This window comes from Balaenoptera ricei, chromosome 8, assembly GCF_028023285.1.
Source record: "Balaenoptera ricei isolate mBalRic1 chromosome 8, mBalRic1.hap2, whole genome shotgun sequence".
In the NCBI taxonomy this organism is placed as follows: Eukaryota; Metazoa; Chordata; class Mammalia; order Artiodactyla; family Balaenopteridae; genus Balaenoptera; species Balaenoptera ricei.
This window is the reverse complement of record NC_082646.1, coordinates 59,742,274-59,761,277: the sequence shown is the minus strand read 5'-3', so window position 1 is coordinate 59,761,277 and position 19,004 is coordinate 59,742,274. Positions and strand designations below refer to the sequence as shown.

Below are 19,004 nucleotides of genomic sequence, written 5' to 3'. Positions count from 1 at the left end.
TGTCTGCAGAGGTCTGAACTGGGTCTGGCTTGACATGACTCTGGCTGGTTCTGCCTGGTCCAGGAGGCTGGAGCCATTGACCTCTGCAGGTCCCCAGCTCCGAGCTCCCAACTATTTCTCCTGAGAGTTGCCCCTCTGGGACTCTAACAACCAGTGCCCCTTTGCCTCAGCCCTTCCCGCATCTACTACACAAGGACCTCCCTGGTTTACCTCCTGGTGTTCAGCAGACCCTGGCAAAGAAGATTGTCTCAGAAAACAGGGGCCTCCTGGTCTAAGAGTGCCCATCTGCACCCACACCTGTAAACCCTACCTGTATGGCTGCCAGTCAGTGTACCAGCCCGGGGCTACACAGGGAGTCCACCCAGATGTGGCTCATCACACAGGAAGAGCAGCTAGGACCATGGCTAGAAAAATGGCTGCCACCACAAGCCTTAATTCTGGGTGGGGTGGGTAGGAGGTAGTAACTGTGCTGATCAAACTCAGCATCTGTGACCTTCATCTGACTCACTTTCCAAAGATGATGAGAATACTTAGGGTCACTGAAGGTTTTGGAGCAAGGAAGAGAGAGGATGAAGAGACTGCCTTTTCAGGAATTCTTTACAGTAGGAATCCTAGAGATGGTCCCAAGTACTGGACAAGGAATGGGTTTCAGTCACCCAAACCAGGCTCCAAATCCTGGCTCACCACTTACAAGTTGTGTGACTTTGTTATTTAATCACCTAGACTTGACTTCTTTATCTGTGAATGGGGATGATGCCTACAACAGACTCTCTAGCCCTATTGTGAGGATTAAATGGGAACAAGTGTGTAAAGGTCAAATAAATGCTCCTTCCCTTCCCCTAGGTTGTGCCACCTCTGCATTTTACAAAAGTGGCACCAGACAGCTGGGGCAGATTCCTAGTTTGGATTTTTCTCCACCACTCCAGGTTCCCTGTGGGAAGATGTGTTCTCCTAAGTACAGGGAGATGGTTGCAGTACGTAGCTAGATAGTTTTGTTTTCTGCCCTGTGTTGTTGTTGCCTTTTCTTTCTTTCTTTCTTTAAATTTTTTTTACTTTCTTTCTTTATTTTTTGGCCACGCCATGCGTGGCATGTGGGATCTTAGTTCCCTGACCAGGGATCGAACCCATGCCCCCTGCAGTGGAAGCACGGAGTCTTAACCACTGGACCGCCAGGGAAGTCCCTGCTTTTTCCTTTTTCCTTTTTGCTGGTAAATACCTTTTCTAGATATAACCTGCTAAGAACTAAATAAATTCCCATTTGTATAATAAATATTTTAAAAGCTTCCTTGGTTGTTTTAATACCAAGAAGGCAAAGTCAGGGGCATAGTTGACTGTCTCGATGAGTTGCCATGAATCTGATAATCCTGCCAATGACGCTTTTAAAAATGTGAAGTGCTGCATTACAAGGATCATACACCATGACCAAGTGGGGTTTATCCCAGGATTGTAAGGATTCTTCAATACACACAAACCAATCAATGTGATACACCATATTAACAAATTGAAGGAGAAAAACCATATGATCATCTCAATAGATGCAGAAAAAGCTTTCAACAAAATTCACCACCCATTTATGATGAAACACCCTCCAGAAAGTAGGCATAGAGGGAACTTACCTCAACATAATAAAGGTCATATATGACAAGTCCACAGCCAACATCGCTCGCAATGGTGAAAAACTGAAATCATTTCCTCTAAAATCAGGAACAAGACAAGGTTGTCCACTCTCACCACTATTATTCAACATAGTTTTGGAAGCTTTAGCCACAGCAATCGGAGAAGAAAAAGAAATAAAAGGAATCCAAATCGGAAAAGAAGAAGTAAAGCTGTCACTGTTTGCAGATGACATGTTACTATACATAGAGAATCCTAAAGATGCTACCAGAAAACTCCTAGAGCTAATCAATGAATTTGGTAAAGTAGTAGGATACAAAATTAATGCACAGAAACCTCTTGCATTCCTATACACTAATGATGAAAAATCTGAAAGTGAAATTAAGGAAACACTCCCATTTACCATTGCAACAAAAAGAATAAAATACCTAGGAATAAACCTACTTAAGGAGACAAAAGACCTGTATGCAGAAAACTATAAGACACTGATGAAAGAAATTAAAGATGATACAAACAGATGGAGAGATATACCATGTTCTTGGATTGGAAGAATCAACATTGTGAAAATGACTCTACTACCCAAAGCAATCTACAGAATCAGTGCAATCCCTATCAAACTACCACTGGCATTTTTCACAGAACTAGAACAAAAAATTTCACAATTTGTATGGAAACACAAAAGACCCCAAATAGCCAAAGCAAACTTGAGAAAGAAAAACGGAGCTGGAGGAATCAGACTCCTGGACTTCAGACTATACTACAACACTATAGTAATCAAGACAGTATGGTACTGGCACAAAAACAGAAATATGATCAATGGAACAGGATAGAAAGCCCAGAGATAAACCCACGCACATATGGTCACCTTATTTTTGATAAAGGAGGCAAGAATATACAATGGAGAAATGACAGCCTCTTCAATAAGTGGCGCTTGGGAAAACTGGACAGCTACATGTAAAAGAATGAAATTAGAACACTCCCTAACACCATACACAAAAATAAACTCAAAATGGATCAAAGACCTAAATGTAAGGCCAGACACTATAAAACTCTAAGAGGAAAACATAGGCATAACACTCTATGACGTAAATCAAAGCAAGATGTTTTTTGACCCACCTCCTAGAGAAATGAAAATAAAAACAAAAATAAACAAATGGGACCTAATGAAACTTAAAAGCTTTTGCACAGCAAAGGAAACCATAAACAAGACGAAAAGACTACCCTCAGAATGGGAGAAAATATTTGTAAATGAAGCAACTGACAAAGGATTAATCTCCAAACTTTACAAGCAGCTCATGCAGCTCAATATCAAAAAAACAAACAACCCAATCCAAAAATGGGCAGAAGACCTAAATAGACATTTCCCCACAGAAGATATACAGATTGCCAACAAACACATGAAAGGATGCTCAACATCACTAATCATTAGAGAAATGCAAATCAAAACTACAATGAGGTATCACCTCCCACCAGTCAGAATGGCCATCATCAAAAAATCTACAAACAATAAATGCTGGAGAGGGTGTGGAGAAAAGGGAACCCTCTTGCACTGTTGGTGGGAATGTAAATTGATACAGCCACTATGGAGAACAGTATGGAGGTTCCTTTAAAAACTAAAAATAGAACTACCATACGACCCAGCAATCCCACTACTGGGCAAATACCCTGAGAAAACCATAATTCAAAAAGAGTCATGTACCACAATGTTCATTGCAGCTCTATTTACAATAGCCAGGACATGGAAGCAACCTAAGTGGCCATCGACAGAAGAATGGATAAAGAAGATGTGGCACACATATACAATGGAATATTACTCAGCCATAAAAAGAAACGAAATTGAGTTATTCGTAGTGAGGTGGATGGACCTAGAGTTTGTCATACAGAGTGAAGTAAGTCAGAGAAAAACAAATACCATATGCTAACACATATATATGGAATATAAAAAAACCAAAAACGGTCATGAAGAACCTAGGGGCAGGATGGGAATAAAGACGCAGACCTACTAGAGAATGGACTTGAGAACATGGGGAGGGGTAAGGGTAAGCTGGGACAAAGTGAGAGAATGGCATGTACGTATATACACTACCAAACGTAAAACCGATAGTTAGTGGGAAGCAGCCGCATAGCACAGGGAAATCAGCTCGGTGCTTTGTGACCATCTAGAGGGGTGGGATAGGGAGGGTGGGAGGGAGGGAGACGCAAGAGGGAGAAGATATGGGGATATATATATATATGTATAGCTAATTCACTTTGTTATAAAGCAGATACTAACACACCATTGTAAAGCAATTATACTCCCATAAAGATGTTAAAAAAAAAAAAAAGTGAAGTGCTAGTCTAAGGCCGCCAGACAGTAATGGCTCAGTTCTTGTCTACCTGGGAACTTGCAAATCAATCTTTGTCCTTCCCCCCACCCCATCTAAAGCAAAGGATGGGATCTTGAGCCATTAATCAGAAATTGGTTTGGAGTGTCCAGAGGGGATCAATGAAAATGACCGTGTAATTGCAGAAATGGAATCTGCACCAGGAGGTTGATTGATAAGGTGCTCAGGGAGGAGGGGCTGGGGAAGGGCTGGGAAGGCGAGGGGGCAGCAAGAGCCAGTACTAGAGGAGCATCATCTCAAGCTGTTGCGTGGCTGAGAGAGTGGCTTTGCCATGTGTAGCTCCAGCCACCACCACTCCGTTGGGACTAAGGGTGGTAAGTAACTGGGAAGTGGTGGCCAGCAAACTACCCATAAAGTGAACTGTGACAAGGGCGTTCCACTTACAGTTCACAGAGGCCTTCGTATGCATCCTCAGGGGGCCCTCATAATAGTCCTCTGAATCACAAACAGGATTTTCTGTGATCAGACCTCTTACCACCTGCTACCCACACGCTGGAACCAAACAGATTCGGGTCACACTATATTCCTTGCTGACCAAACTCCTACCTTCTGAATTTGGGAGTCATATAGATCTGGGTAGTGGTTGATACTTGTATTCTTGTTATTTCTTTGAGGCTCAAAGAAAGTAAGAAACTCAGCCAAGGTTACACAGCTAGTAACTAGTAGAGCTTGGATTTAGAACCAGGCCTGCTGGCTCTAATTCCCAGCCCTTGTTGCTAAGATATGCCCCTGGAGGTGCCTCTGCCATCATGGAGTTAGCAGCTCTGCACTGGGCAGGGGCTAGGCTCAGCCAGCCTCTTAAGATTACCCTCTAACCACGAGTCTATGATTTTATGAAGTCAGGACTGTTTAGAAAAAGTGGCCACATGACGTAAAAAGGAGGCTGGCCCAGAGGCTGGCCATTATAAAAGCAGCGGTTGACTCCTCTGTGCTCAGCCGTTGCCATGACCTTTCTTGAAACCACCCCTGTCTTGTGAGCAGAGCCAGTTACTAGGCAGAATAAAGCCTTGCGGAGGCTCGGTGGTCTCTATGGAGACAGATGGTGAATATCATCATTCATTCATTCGCTCACTGTTCATTCAGCAAACACGTTAGAAGACATTATCTGTGGAAGACAATGGTCTGGAAGCTAGGGCTACAAAGATGAGCAGAAGGACAGGGTCCTCGCCCTGGGGGAGCATAGGCTAGTGGGGGGGGGGGGACACACACACATATGAGCAGATGACACAGTACGTGTGCTAAGTTCCACGATGAAGAACACACAGGGAGCATCTTACCCAGCCTGGGAGGTGCGGGAAAGGCTTCCTGGAGCTGTCCCCTGAGCGGAGTCTTGAAGGATGAGTTAGCCAGGTGGAGAAGCAGGAGAAGGGCAATCTGAGCAGGTGGGGCAGCGTGGGTAAAGCATGGAGGTGAGAAGCAGCATGGCGCGCTGAGCAGACATAAGCTTCTGCAGGCCGAGAGAGGAACCCACGGATGGTTTAAAGCAGGGCGTGACATGGTCAGAGCTGCGTGTTCTAAAGATCCCTCTGGCAGCTTAAACCAGTACCAGTGGCAGTAATTTGTGTATCTCAGCATCTGAAGCTCCCTTGGCCCCAGGTAAGATGTCCGGGTTGAAATAGATATATACAATACCAAATTAACAAGAGACTGAGGGCCACTTATATGAGGACAAGGGACAGAGAGTTAAGCTCGGTTCCACTGTTTGAAATAAAATGCACAAGACGGCGGTCTCTGATCCAACACCTCCAGTGTCAGGTTTGGGCACCTGTTTTATCTTGGTATCTCTAGTACCAAGTATATTTCTTATGAATGAAAACAGTTGGATCATTCTGTATTCAATAACCCAGTCAGTTAATTTAGCACCCAAAGGAGAAAACCTATATATTTGGCTGAGACAATCGGTCAATTCATTCAGGATGTTTGAGCTAGTTGTGTGTGAAAACCTGACCCAACTCTTACTTCCCCTCATTTGTATCTGATTCCCAAGATTTAAAGGGGATCCTAGGTTAGCCTGCAGTTTGCCCAAGCAGACAGGGCACCTCGAGGTGAGGATATAGCTTAGGAGTCCAACTTGTCTGAAACCTGACTCCCTTCAGGCCGGCCCCCTCCCTTGGGTGAAGGGGAGAAGCAGCCCAGGTGGAGCTGGCAGACACCCTCCTCTCTGAGCTTCCCTCTCCTGTCTGTCACCTGGTGCAAACACCTGTTCCACTACATCAGGAGGGCTCAGTGGGACTGCACAGAAAGAAAGGCTTCGTAAGCATTCGGTAGTTATAAATTCTTAGAATATTATTGCTTAGGTTTGTGGACTCAAGGTAATTCAGTAGCTGGGATTCTTTAAAAGTGTTCTTCTTGATCAGTGTTTGCCTCAATCAGCTTCATATATTGTCAGAGTAACTATCAGAAAGACAGAGAACACAGACCTTTCAAGTACTGTACAGGGAAGGCAGAGGGGCCTGCAATGAGCTCTATTTAGTGTCCACTATGGGTTCCCTATAGCCATCAAGTCACTTCATCCTCACTCCTCTCATATGAGGTGGGTATTAGTGTCCCCATTTTCAGAGGAGGACAGTCTGTGTTTAGTGAAAGACACAGACTGGCATAGCTGCCACCGACTTCCATCCACGAACCTGGTAAAGGCCTAAGGGCACCACCACTGTTAACCCGTATTCACATGCTAAGGAAGAAAATATGTAAGGATGGCAGCTCTGTTATTAGAGCTATTCTAGGGTGGTCTAGGTGTCATGAGGGTCGATGCATCAGTGGCAGTGGGATGGAGCGCTTTGGATCACGTGCCGGGTTCTGCACGAGGGGAAGCCGAGGAGGGTTGGTTCCATTGGTTTGAAACAGCTGCCTCTCCTGTCTCGGCTCAGCTGTCCCCGCCCTGTTGGCCTCAGGTGGGGCTGCTGTAGGGTCTCCCCTTAACTGTAGATGGTCCACGGTCTACATCCTGAAAGAAACTTTTTATACCTGGGGTCCTGAAAATGTAAACTGCTCTAAGCATTTTAGCAGGGAGAGGGCCTTGAAACCATGACGACACCTAGAGGGAGTCCGCACACAGAGGGCGTGCACTTGACACTCCCTGAATCTTTGGGAAGCAGGCTGTGCATTTTTAAACCCTAGTGGGAAAAAAAATATGAGGGAAGAACTTCACTAAGAACACAAACTTTATGGAAGGATTAAACTACGCTTATAACGAATGTAGCAGTGGGGACCTATTTTAAAACTAGAGGCTGGTTTTAACTTCGTTTGCTGTTTCAGGGACGTGATGATAGTAATGGGTGGAGATTTGCCTCCTGGGCTTGGGCAGCATCAGGGAGCACAGCGGACGCGAGGCTGAGGCTCCGGGTGAGCCTGACCACTGGGTGGTTCCCACCTTCCTGCTTCTCCGCTGCCCATTCTTGCCCTTCGATTCTGAGTGCGTCTCACCTTCTCCTCGGTTATTCTCAGTGTCTTCATACATGTGTGTTTTCTGTGTGTCTTCTCTCTTTGCCTCTCTTTCTACCTCTCCTGTCTTTTCATCTCTCTCAATCCCTAGTTTTGATCAAGCAATTCTTAACTGATCAAAAGAGAGCTAAATAATATACTTTTATGTATGTTTTATTATTGGACAGTATTTTGCATTTTCTGCCTCATACAAAAGCAGGCAGGTGGGTGGAATGCTTTCTGTTCATCTGGAAAACAAATATATAGTGTTTTTTTCCACATACATGATCCTTGATTATTCCTACCACGGCTCCTACTCAAAGCCCAGATTTTGAGAACCAGCAACAGAATGAGTCCCAGCCTAGAGCTCCTGGCCTAGAGCAAGAGAGGACCTGTGGCTGGTGCCCGGCTTGAGGGTGAGGGTGAGAAGCACGATGGCAGGAGCATGCGCAGGTGGGGTACAGCTGGGGATGTGAATGGAGACCCTGGTTAGTGACCTCCCCCCACCCCCCGACGGCACCAGGACGTCCACGGCACCCTGACCCTCCCAAGGACTGAGCTCACCTGGCATTGGGCTCCCACATCTCTGCTCCTGCAGCCCCTCTGCCTGGCATGACTGGCCGCCGCCCCCCGGCTCTGTTCACTTGGTCGCCACCTGCCCATCCACTGAGGTCCTCCCTGACCCACAGAATCTGCTAGAACAGACTCCTTCTTCATGTTTCACTGTGATTGGAGGTGGGGTCTCAGCCATCCTGGTTCTCTGCTCTAGGCACAATGCCTGGCCCATGAGAGGTATTCAATCAACACGCACTGGCAAAAGGAAGCGGGATCCCAAAGTATAGAATCTTTTGTCTCCCATTCCAGCAGAAGGATATCAAAGTGGGCACCCTCGGCCCTGGCTCTGAGGTGCCCACCCTTCTGCTCTCCTGCCTGTAGGCCTGCCCCTGCGTGCCCTGCATACCCACATGCCACCCACTCTCCAAGGTTCCCCCCCGTGAAGACTACAGATTCCCCACTCCCGGTGGGAAGAATCCTGTCTTCCATCTGAGCTCCCAGCTCCCTGGCCTGTCGTTACCTTGTTTGGACTCTCTTACGGCGGCTTCCACACCCCGGTGTTAGGCGCACACCCGACTGTCACGCCATCACCCACACAGTGAGCCAGCCCCTGAGCGTGGAGCCTCCACAGTGACCAGATTAAATAAGTGAAGGCATCTCTGCCATCTCTTGGGAGGAGAAAAACCAGAACAGACAGTCCTGCGGGTTGACGGGAAGAGGGTGGAGGTCGGGGGCCGGCCTCCCGCTGAGGCGAGGTGGTGCTGGCCACTCACCTCCAGCAACATGGGATCAGATCGTTACACTACCTTGTTGGCCACTGGGTCTCCTGGTCCATCGTCGCCTTTCCCAACACTTAGCTCTGACTGCTTGCCATTAGTATCTGAGAGGCAAGTATCTAAAAGAGTCAAGCTGCGTTATGGAGAACCCCAGAGAAACTGCAGGGCGCAGCTCAGCTCGTGGAGAGCGGCTCAGATGGCAAAAGTTGGTTCCTTCACCTACTCAGCTGGGCCTTACCAAGGAAATAAGATCAAGAAAGTGGTGTTCGTCTTTAGCATTTATTTATAATTGGAAAAACTGTTTGTTTGTTTTTCTGAGCAAGCACAGACCACAAGCACGTCACAATCAATTGGCTATACATGAATATTTTTGTCATTTTCTTACTAACAGCAGGAATGAAATAGCACCAAGAGAGGTGTGCGCTACACATACATAGACAATCTGTGGTACGCAACAAAACCCAGGCCACAAAATCGTAATTAGACGCTTCCGGTCTGCCTTGAGAGAGGCAAAGGCATAATGGGAGCACCAGCGGATAACAAAAAGCTTTAAGGACCCAACGCACAGCTTTAGGGATCATCTTTGCAGGTGAGTGAAGCAGAAGGTGAGAAAGCTTCAGTCCTAGCTCTTTTGTCAGGGGAGTTCAGGGAACCACAGGGAAGTGTACAAAAATGGGGCGAACAGGCATTTGAAGCTTGGCCACCTTCAGAAAGGCAACACTAAAACACTGCTTGTGAAACTGAAATCAGTTCCAGTCAGCGTGTTTGGGATGCAGAACGAGACTGGCTGAGTTTTATTTGTAAACAGTAGAAATCAAAGGAGGTTTCTTGCCAGTGAAGTGACACATTCAAGAGTCAAAGCGAACTACCAACAGGGTTTTCTCAGTTGGAGGCACTAAAAAGATGGGGAGACTAAAGGCCTGAAAAGACATCCTATAGGTCATCTAAAGCGTCAGGTGGGGCAGGGAAGAAACTCAGTGCCTGGGGCCACAAGGTGGGTGGGAAACTCTACAATTTGGGCAACACAAACTTGAATCAGACACAGGGGTGAAGTCCTACGTATCCTGGTTGTGCTGTGGTGGAGACATTTATACACACTACCCACCACGGCTGGCCCCGTGTCGGGCACACAGGCATCCAATAAGCGAATGTTGAGTGAATGGTCCCCTGTGCGTCGTAAAGTTTGATTTAGTTGATCTGCAAAAAATAGACGACTATTCTACGGAGAAATCCAAATCGTGGCTAACATCAACATGTCTGACGAATGCCAGATCTCAAGAGAACGAACATACGTTGGCAGAGTCTCTGGACAAAGTTAAGGTCATGCTGACCGAGCTCTCAGCATGAGATTATTGTTAAGATCAGCTAGCAAATACCTGAATCAGTACCGAGATCTACTCTAGCCCTTTCCAGCGAGGCATCAAAATCTGTGATTCATAAACACTGAAACTCACTAACGTTTTCTACCTTCCTCGGTACTTCTTCCTCACAGTTCCTTCCCTGGGACAGAAAGGAAGATGGCAGAAAGGGCTGGCCAAGCGCTTCATTTCTGCAGGTTCTGTCCTCTTAGGAAATAGGGCCTGCATAGCACAGGCTCAATTAATTTGCAAGAGACTTCTCAATCAGCCCAAAGGTGACAAAATAAAATGGTGTAAATGGGGATTTTGCTGCCTGAATGGTCAGAAGATGAGAGAGCTTGTGGAGGCTCTATTTCCTCCAACTTGAAGGACCTAATGGGACTTTTGAGGTAGGGAACTGTGAGGACTTCACTCATTACCACTTTTATTACAAAAGGAAAGTACGCCTGAGCAGAGGCTGGTGTCACACAACAGCCCAGCGATTTCAGAATGCCGGCGACAGGAAGCACCCTGGGGACATGAGAAATAAAGAGTATTGAGCAACCTACACGCCGCCACGGGGTTTGCAAATGTAATTTTTCTGGTAGGTATGTGGGGTCTTTCCATAACTCCCTGACTAATGCCTACAACACAACTCTAGCACAACTAAGGTGGCACTGCCACTGGCAGCTTTGGCCACACAGACACGAGACACACAATACAGGGAGAGCTGCTTTTATTCAGAAATGAGGTCAAAAATGCTTGCTAATCACACAGCAGGGAACTTTCCTCGTCTTAGGCTAAGTCATAGAAATTTCCCATAACCTGAAGTTCAGCATCTCCTGTCCTCTCCGAGGAACAGAGCAAGAGGAGTCCAGGCAGGAATAGTAAACATTGTCACAGTAGCCACTACATCTGCTTCCTGCTGTGTGTTTCTCAGAAGCCAGAAAGCCACATTCTAAATACACTATCCTTACACCTTGAACCTTCTTTCTGGTTCCTCTGTAACCAGTCACTTTGCAAAATCCACAGCACTGGATAGGCGGAGAGTTAACAGGAAAACAATCTTCTCATTTTTGTCATCTTCCTATGATGTCTGGAGTGTACCTACAGCATCTAACCTTTTTGCCCTGGCCTAGTTTTGGTCATCAGTGGCGCATCATTTACTTGGTATACAATTTAAAGCCCACTGATAGGAAACGAAATGCAGTCAAGTGTTTCTAACAGAAGAGTCTATGAAAAAATTACTTAAACTTAACAGACACAACTCATTTTATTGACACAAAGGCCAGAATTTTTTTATTTGCTTGTTAAATATTTCCACAAATTTTGTCAATTGCCGAAGCCCAGGTCAAGCTTCTAGAGCGCATGAATTTTGGAAAAGAACACTTTTACCGAAAGTTCAAAATTGATCACTGGCACAGACCCTGGGGAGGAACAGGAGGAGGACGCCCTACATTCATGTCTAAGCACCGCCAGGACGGTTCCCCTGTGGTCCCCGGGCCTCCCTCGGCGGGTATACTCTCCCCCGCCAGGAGGCACCGCCGGGCACACAGGCTCTGGCTGGTCCAGGGGCCCGTGGTGCAGACCTGGTCTAGAACTGCACGGGAGGCAGGCCGCCCAGTCTCTGAAACAGGATCCGTCTGTTCAAAGAAACCAAAGAGCTCCTAGGACACTCAGGACCCAGGCAGATGGGAAGCCTCTAATCAATTTTGTGGCCTTTTTTGTTGGTTAGTGAAAAAGAAAAAAGAAAAAGGAGAGAAGAAGCAAGGGAAGAGCAGTGCATTACTCTTTAGCCTCAGCCAGCTTATTGTTCATCTCTGCGCTCTGCTCCTTGTCAGCAGGCGGGGCAGCGCTGGCGCCCTCCGCGCTCTTTTTCTTGGTGGCCCGGCCCAACACCACCTGCTTGTCTTTGGCCTTCCTCAGGGGCTTATGGCTCGCGGAGGTCTTTTTTGGTTTGGAACTCTGGAGACTAGGTTTCTCCACCTGCACGGAGAGACAGACAGACAGACGGCGAACAGAAACACAGAAGGGGAGGGAGTAGGAGGGCGAATTTAGAGAGAAGACGTGATTATAGTGAAAGGATAACAGTTAACAGCACAGGACTCTGAGGAGCATGGCATGTAAAGCCTCTTCAGTGACGCTAGGCCATCCGGCGTCTCCACTCTGAAGCCCCCGCTCAGCCGTTCCGGCCGCCCTCTCGCTGGCCACACTGGCCCCCGCTGCCAGCCCTCGCCCCGGGCCACGCCAGGTGGGCTGTGTTTTTTGAGGCGCTCCCTGCTGCCCCTCCCCGCGGGAGGGCTGTACCTCACCATCCTGCTCAACTCAGGCAGGCACGTGAGTGGCTTTAGGCAATGAAATGTGAGCAGAGGTGACGGGTCACCTCCAGACAGAAGATCAAGAGTCACAGCCTGTGCTTCCCAATGTGCCCCTTTCCTCTGCCACAGAGAGGCTGCTCCTCACCCTGAATTCCAGACGAAAGAGGTGCCGACGAAGAGAGCTGCAGCCCACCCACGGTGGACCCGTACTGGTAAGAAATAAACCTCTGCTGATGGAAGACACTGAGATTCTGGGCGGTTTACTACCGCAGCAGGAGCCGGCCTTTCCTGCTTCTGAGCTCCTGTGGACAAACGTCCTCACTGAGAGGCTTGGGCGGGCAGTCTCGCCCAGTGAGGCCTTCAGCACTGTCCAGCCATCCCCTCCTCCCCTCTGGCTGGCTCCCCACACGGACTTCCCCAGAGCTGCTGTTCAAGCCCACTTCACTCTCCCCAAGCTACCTCCTGCTAGTTCTGCCCCCTCATTCCTGGAAGATGGTCTTTCCTTCTCTTTCTCAAGAACTCTGGGCCACTGGGTATGATCCCTCAATATGCCATCCTCCTCCCACCCACCTCTGGATTTACTTTCCCCAATCTTCCCTCCCTCCTCTACTTGAATCTTCTCTTGTCCAAAGTCAACCCCATGTCCTGGGTCCCACTTCATCTGTGGAAGGTGGGCAGAGATGATGTTGGGCCTCACAGGCTGGGTCATCCACTCAATGAAGTCTAGGGGTTTTCAGTCACCCCTGACCTGTAAATAAGGTAACCGATCGTCCTGGTTTGCCCAGGACTGAGGGCTTTCATGGAATATGGAATTTTCAACGCTTCGTCTGGAGTAGTCCAGGCAAACTGGGTTGGGTAGTTGCCTTACCTGTAAACCAGTCCTGGGCCAAAGAGGAGACTCCACTTGACTGCAAGACTTTAAGGCAAAGCAGAGCAAAGGCTCTTAGGTTTTCAGACTTTTACTGCTATTATAGAGAGGAGAGCTGATATTTGCACAATTCCGTATGGCTTGACATCATAGAATAAGCTATGGCATGTATGATTCCTGCCCCAGCAGCGGAGTCTCCAACATTATTCTCCCTCTCATGAATGCATATTGCGATGCAAATAAGGCAAAGCTCTGTTGTCATTGGAAAATCCCTGAATCCATTGTAACTTACTTAGAAATGAAAATCATTCACAAACTGTTTATTATAGTACCAAATTACTTGGAACACATCTTGAAGCTGATGTGACAGGTGTATTGTGACAGACTGAGAATTGTTGCTGGCTGGAGGGAAAGGATAACAAAAGGCAGGTGATTTTTAGGGATTTGGGTGGTCAAGAAGTGTCCAGTGATTGGAGCTGAGGATGAGGCAGGGGCTGGGTGGGAAAGGAGTCAGGCAAGGAAACCTCCAAGGCTGGGTCAGCACTTCAGGGGCAAAAGCACAGTTATTTTAAGACAAGGGGATTTAGGGCTCATGTGAGATTTTCTGCGATTTTTGGGGAGGGTTTCTCAAAATCAGAAGCTAGTTCTCTGGAAACCTACCAGTCTTTAAGCTGTTTTCATTTTAGGTAATGTTCCTTTAAAAATTCACTTTGAATTTAGCAAAGGTCCCGGGTAAGAAGCCCCTCTGTCTCTGTGTGCTGTGAAGGAAAGGAGGGGCTTTAAAGAAGCCCTTGGGGGCGGGGCCAGAGTTGGCAGTACCCCCTTCCCCGCCCCCCAATCTCTGCTGCAGTTAACCCCTCCATGCCGGACAGTGCTGATGGGTCCCCAGAAGTTCAGTCTCACCTTTGGCGGTTCCTTGAAGGGCTCACTGTAGAGGCTGCGTATTCTTCTGCGATCAATGAACTTATTGTCAGCTGGGGTTGGCTTATTGGCCTCCCCTTTGAACTGGGAGCTGTAGCTGGTCTCATGAGCCATCTTATCATCTGGCGGCTTGTACTGGGGCTTGGCTTTTATGGGTTTCACAGGCTTGATGTCAGTCCATGCTCTGAATTCATTCCTGCAAATCAAAGAAAGCCTAAGTGATACGATACATCGTATATCCAGAAGCAGTGCTCTCGCACAGGGCGGCCAGCACAGCAGGTTCTCAGTTAGTGCTTGTCGTGCTGACTGATGTGTGGCTGAAGAGTGAACTCACTCTCCTCCTGCGTAAGGGTAAGTGTTCCTTCCTGCCTGGTCAAGGCAGGTTGTGACAACAGCAGCAGTACTTCAGAGAAAGAGCGCGGGCTCCCAGCTCCCACTGTGTGACCATGGACAGGCAGTTCTCATCTTTAGGCCTCATTTTCACAATACCTAAAATGAGGCTGAAAAAACTCAACCCATTCAGTCATTTATGAGTTCAACACGTATGACCGAATGCTGCTGTGTGTGCGGTTAGAGAGCTGTGACTGTTAAATGAGACAATGTGTTGGACGTTGTGCCTGGTACGTTGTGGCCAAACGAAAAAGTGCCAGTTCTGATTGAGTTATTTGTAGTGAGGTGGATGGACCTAGAGACTGTCATATAGGGTGAAGTAAGTCAGAAAGAGAAAAACCAATACCATATGCTAACACATATATATGGAATCTAAAAAAAAAAAAAAGGTTCTGAAGAACCTAGGGGCAGGACAGGAATAAAGACACAGACGTAGAGAATGGACTTGAGGACATGGGGAGGGGGAAGGGTAAGCTGGGACGAAGTGAGAGAGTAGCATGGACATATATACACTACCAAATGTAAAATAGATAGCTAGTGGGAAGCAGCTGCATAGCACAGGGAGATCAGCTCGGTGCTTTGTGACCACCTAGAGGGGTGGGATAGGGAGGGTGGGAGGGAGACGCAAGAGGGAGGAGATATGGGGATATATGTATATGTATAACTGATTCACTTTGTTATACAGCAGAAACTAACACACCACTATAAAGCAAATATACTCCGATAAAGATGTTAAAAAAAAAAAAGAACTCTACAAAAAAACACAACAACTAACCATCAAAAAAAAAATAAATGCCAGTTCTGTTCCTTCCTTTGTCATGATGAAGATGCTTTGTAACCCTGAATCTTTAAAGTTAATACTTCTCTTCAATAGCAGAGGGCTTGCTTCTTGTGCTACCTGAACCTTAACAATCTCAATCACTTTAGATGAAAATCCTTATGAAATGTCTAAATGCCTGCAGATCATAAATAAGCAAAATGTACTGAACACAACTGGATGTCACCATGGGGACTTGTGTTGGGATACATGATGTGTAAGAGAGTCTTGGTGGGCTTGGTGTGAATGGCTATTGGTCCTTACCCTAAATGATCCCTATTTGGTGTTTTTTGAGTCAGTGTGTCAGTTTGCTTGTTCATAGCAATCTCGCTCCTGGTTTCCAATCAGCCATATCTGATCTGTTACAGGACTGGAGAGTAGATGGTGACAGTGTTCAAAACAGGGTAAAATAAATATTGCTGCTGATGTAGGCCACAGGGTCCATCCTGTTTGTTGAGTGCAAGACATTCAATACATAAGCTCTGTGGCTCTGAGGTCTTTATCAGGTCTCCCCTCATTTGGGGCCATGAGAAGCTGTGTTGTGGGAAAGGAAGAGCCAGTGTACGAATATCTGTGGAGTTAGGCTCTCCAGCACCCTCTCTCATCCTCATGGTAACTCCCTCCTTCAGGGCTCAGACATGAGTACCACAAACAACAGGCCACAGAGGACGGTAGAGAGAGCTCAGGCTGCCAAGGAGACACACGAATTCTAGCCCTAGCTCTGCCTCTAAGTAGATGCTGAACAGGTCTCTCCCCTCTCTGAGCCTTAGTTTCCTCATCTGTCAAAAAAAGAATTGACCAGACAATGTCCTTATAATGTCCTTCAGGCTCTGAGGGTCTCTGGGTTGATAAAGCTGGTTTGGTAACACTGAGCCATATCCTGGTCATTTGAGCTCCTGAGGGGCACTGGCTCATGTGTGAGCAGACTGACCACAGTTTCTTAAGAGATCCTCCCGAAGCTTTAGACTTGCCTTTCCAGTGCAGTTGGACCTCCTTCTAAATGCCCCACCAACTCAAACTCAGCATCCCTAGAACCAAATCATCTTGTCTCCCCTGCCAAGTTGTCTTCTCCTCTTGGATTCCCTCACTGCTCCATTGCACTCATTCATTCATTCATTTATTCATTCGTTTATAAAACATTTACTGAGTGCTTAAGGTCTGCCTGGCAGGATGAACTCAAGGTGTGGGAGAGGGAGGGACTGGAGTTTACTCCAGGACTATAAGATAGGCTCCATGAAGGAGGAGGGAGTGGGGAGCACAGGGGAGGAGCTCCTGCACCAGCCCAGGAGTTGGGGGGTGGGTTCTGGAAGGAGTCACGGAGGTTGACAGGGGGCTGGCCGAACGTGGCAGGGCGGGTTTCCAGGCAGAATGGGGGACATACAAAGAGGCTCACGAGAGGTCCGGCCCCCCAGGAGGACCTGCGGGCAGCTCGGGCGGCTGGGTTGAAGCTTGGTGGGGAAGGACAGGAGAGGCTGGGCAGGTCATGAAGGTCCTGCCAGCCACACCAAGGGGATGGTCTGGAGTGTAACAAGGAGTTGCCATGGATGCATGTGGCCAGATTCTTCCTGGGGAAGAGAACTTTGGTAGCAGTGTGAATGGGGACAGAGGGGGAGGGGTGGAGTGGGAGGCCAGAAGGGATGTGCAGTGAGCCGGGAGGAAAGCGGAGGCCTGAACCAGGATCGTGGCAGTGGGGACGGAACACGGCACTGAGTCGAGGGAAATGGGCGGGACTCGAACATGGCTGAGCTGAGGGAGGCCAGGCTTGGAGAGATATTTGGGTTTGTGGGTGGGGACACTACCCCCTGAGCCGGGGAACCTGGGAAGAGAGGGGGTTTGGGAGGAGGGTTGAGACCCTCCTGATTCCGTTAATGGCAGCCACCCACTCGGCTTCAAGGCTGCTTTTTGATCCTCTCCTCCCCTCCTCACCCCCCCACCACCGCCCCCGGCTTCGCCTCTGTAGCCTCAACCAGTTACCATGACCCGACTTCTGAGCCATTTTTGCTCTACACACAGACCCAGTACTGGCCTGGGTTGCCTCTGGGGCTCGGGCCACATTACCTGCCTGAGGCGCCAGGACTCCCTTCCTTCCTCCCACCCTCAGGCCCTGATACTTGGCCTGCATCTCCCAGTAGCCAAAGCAGTAACAACCTGCCTCCCAAAATACGATGGCAGAAACCTGGATTCTCTGCTCCCACCCCTGCCTGCCTGCCTGCTTGCAGAATGAGGGCTGAGATAGGTATACACTGGCCCTAAGCACTGATTCTGGGTCGTTTCTCCCAGGCCAGCTTCTGCAGCTTTCTCTCTCTCTCTGCAGTGGCCCTTCTGGGCTGGCAAGTGTCTCTCTGTGAGCATTATCCATGGGACGTGTCCATGTGGGGACAGTTTGGTCACCCTGGTCTTGAACAACTTTGGTACATCATCTTCACGTGGGATGTGTTAATGAGTCCCATAATAAGTTCACTGTACTTATAACAGGCTGTTAGGTTTAAACCCAAATTCTATTACCTAGAACTTTATTTGAACTCTCCACAAAACCTTCCCCAGCCACATGGAACAATTAATCATATGTCATAAAAAAATTATGTACCATTCATTAGTCACCTCTTATAAGCTGGAAGGTTGTTTTTGTTTTGTATATTCTCTATAATCCTTACAACAACTTTGAAAGGAAGCAGTATTATTTCCCTTTTATGAAAGAGGGTCACCAAGGCTCAGAGAGGTTAAGCGGCTTGCATAAGGCCACGCAGCTGGCAAAGAGCAGAGCTGATTCTCAGCCCAGGTCAGTCAGGCTCCACAGCCCACATCCTTCCCACTGCACTTGGACAACGTGCTGGAGCTGCAGCGTGCTGGCGGCCCTCACCGGAGGTGCTTGTGCAAGCTCTGGCCTGCTGTCTGCAATGCTGTGGAGGGTTTATATGACACAGACTGGACAGAGAATACCTGAGCTCCCCAGCCCTGAGATGCTCCTCCCAGAGCAGTATGGACCACACTCTCAGGTCAGTCATGTCCAGTTCCTTTTGCCATGAGTTCATGGTCCCCTGTAACCATCAACTCCCCTTTCTGTGCAATCAGATTTCAGCTTGATCATTCATTCATTCATTTGTTTGGCATTTGCCAAACTCCAGCCATGGCCATGGCATGTGGCCCACAGAGAGGAGGAAGCCAAGGTTGAGGTCTCTACAGTTTAGTGAGTCAGGGTCTGTCCATGTGTGACCCTAAGAAAAGGCAGAATGAAGCAAATGGGACAGAGCTCAGAAGGATAGAGGGGAAAGGATGCTTTATTCTGAGGGGTGAAGTGGGGAAGGCGGCACTGAAGGATGCAGATAGAGAAGTGGGTGGGGGGAATCAGGCAGCGGTGAGGTATTTGGGGCAAGTTCACAGAGCAGCTGAACCGCTCAGGGAGCTGGAGGGTGGGGCTCTTGGAGGGATGGCAAGGTGACCGGGTGGGCAGGAGCTAGGAGCAGGCTGTACAGAGCCTGGAATGCCATGCCTGGATGCTAGTGGGAGGCCTGGGGAGCCGCTGAACACTTCTGAGTGAGGCAGCTCTATTCCTATTCCTCCACTGACGGTGCCCTCCTCCTCTCAGACTGTCCCAATTTTA

The 19,004-nt window shown here is 48.1% G+C and overlaps 1 protein-coding gene across 1 annotated transcript in view; it reads right to left on the bottom strand.

The window, feature by feature from the left end:
- MAP6 (microtubule associated protein 6) overlaps positions 1–19,004 on the bottom strand; it is an 86,096-nt gene that overhangs the window by 14,240 nt on the left and 52,852 nt on the right. The window contains exons 2-3 of the mRNA XM_059929456.1: positions 14,179–14,392; positions 11,879–12,075 (exon numbers count right to left, since the gene is read on the bottom strand). Coding sequence (XP_059785439.1) covers positions 11,879–12,075; positions 14,179–14,392 — 411 coding nt within the window. The remainder of the gene's footprint in view (positions 1–11,878; positions 12,076–14,178; positions 14,393–19,004) is intronic.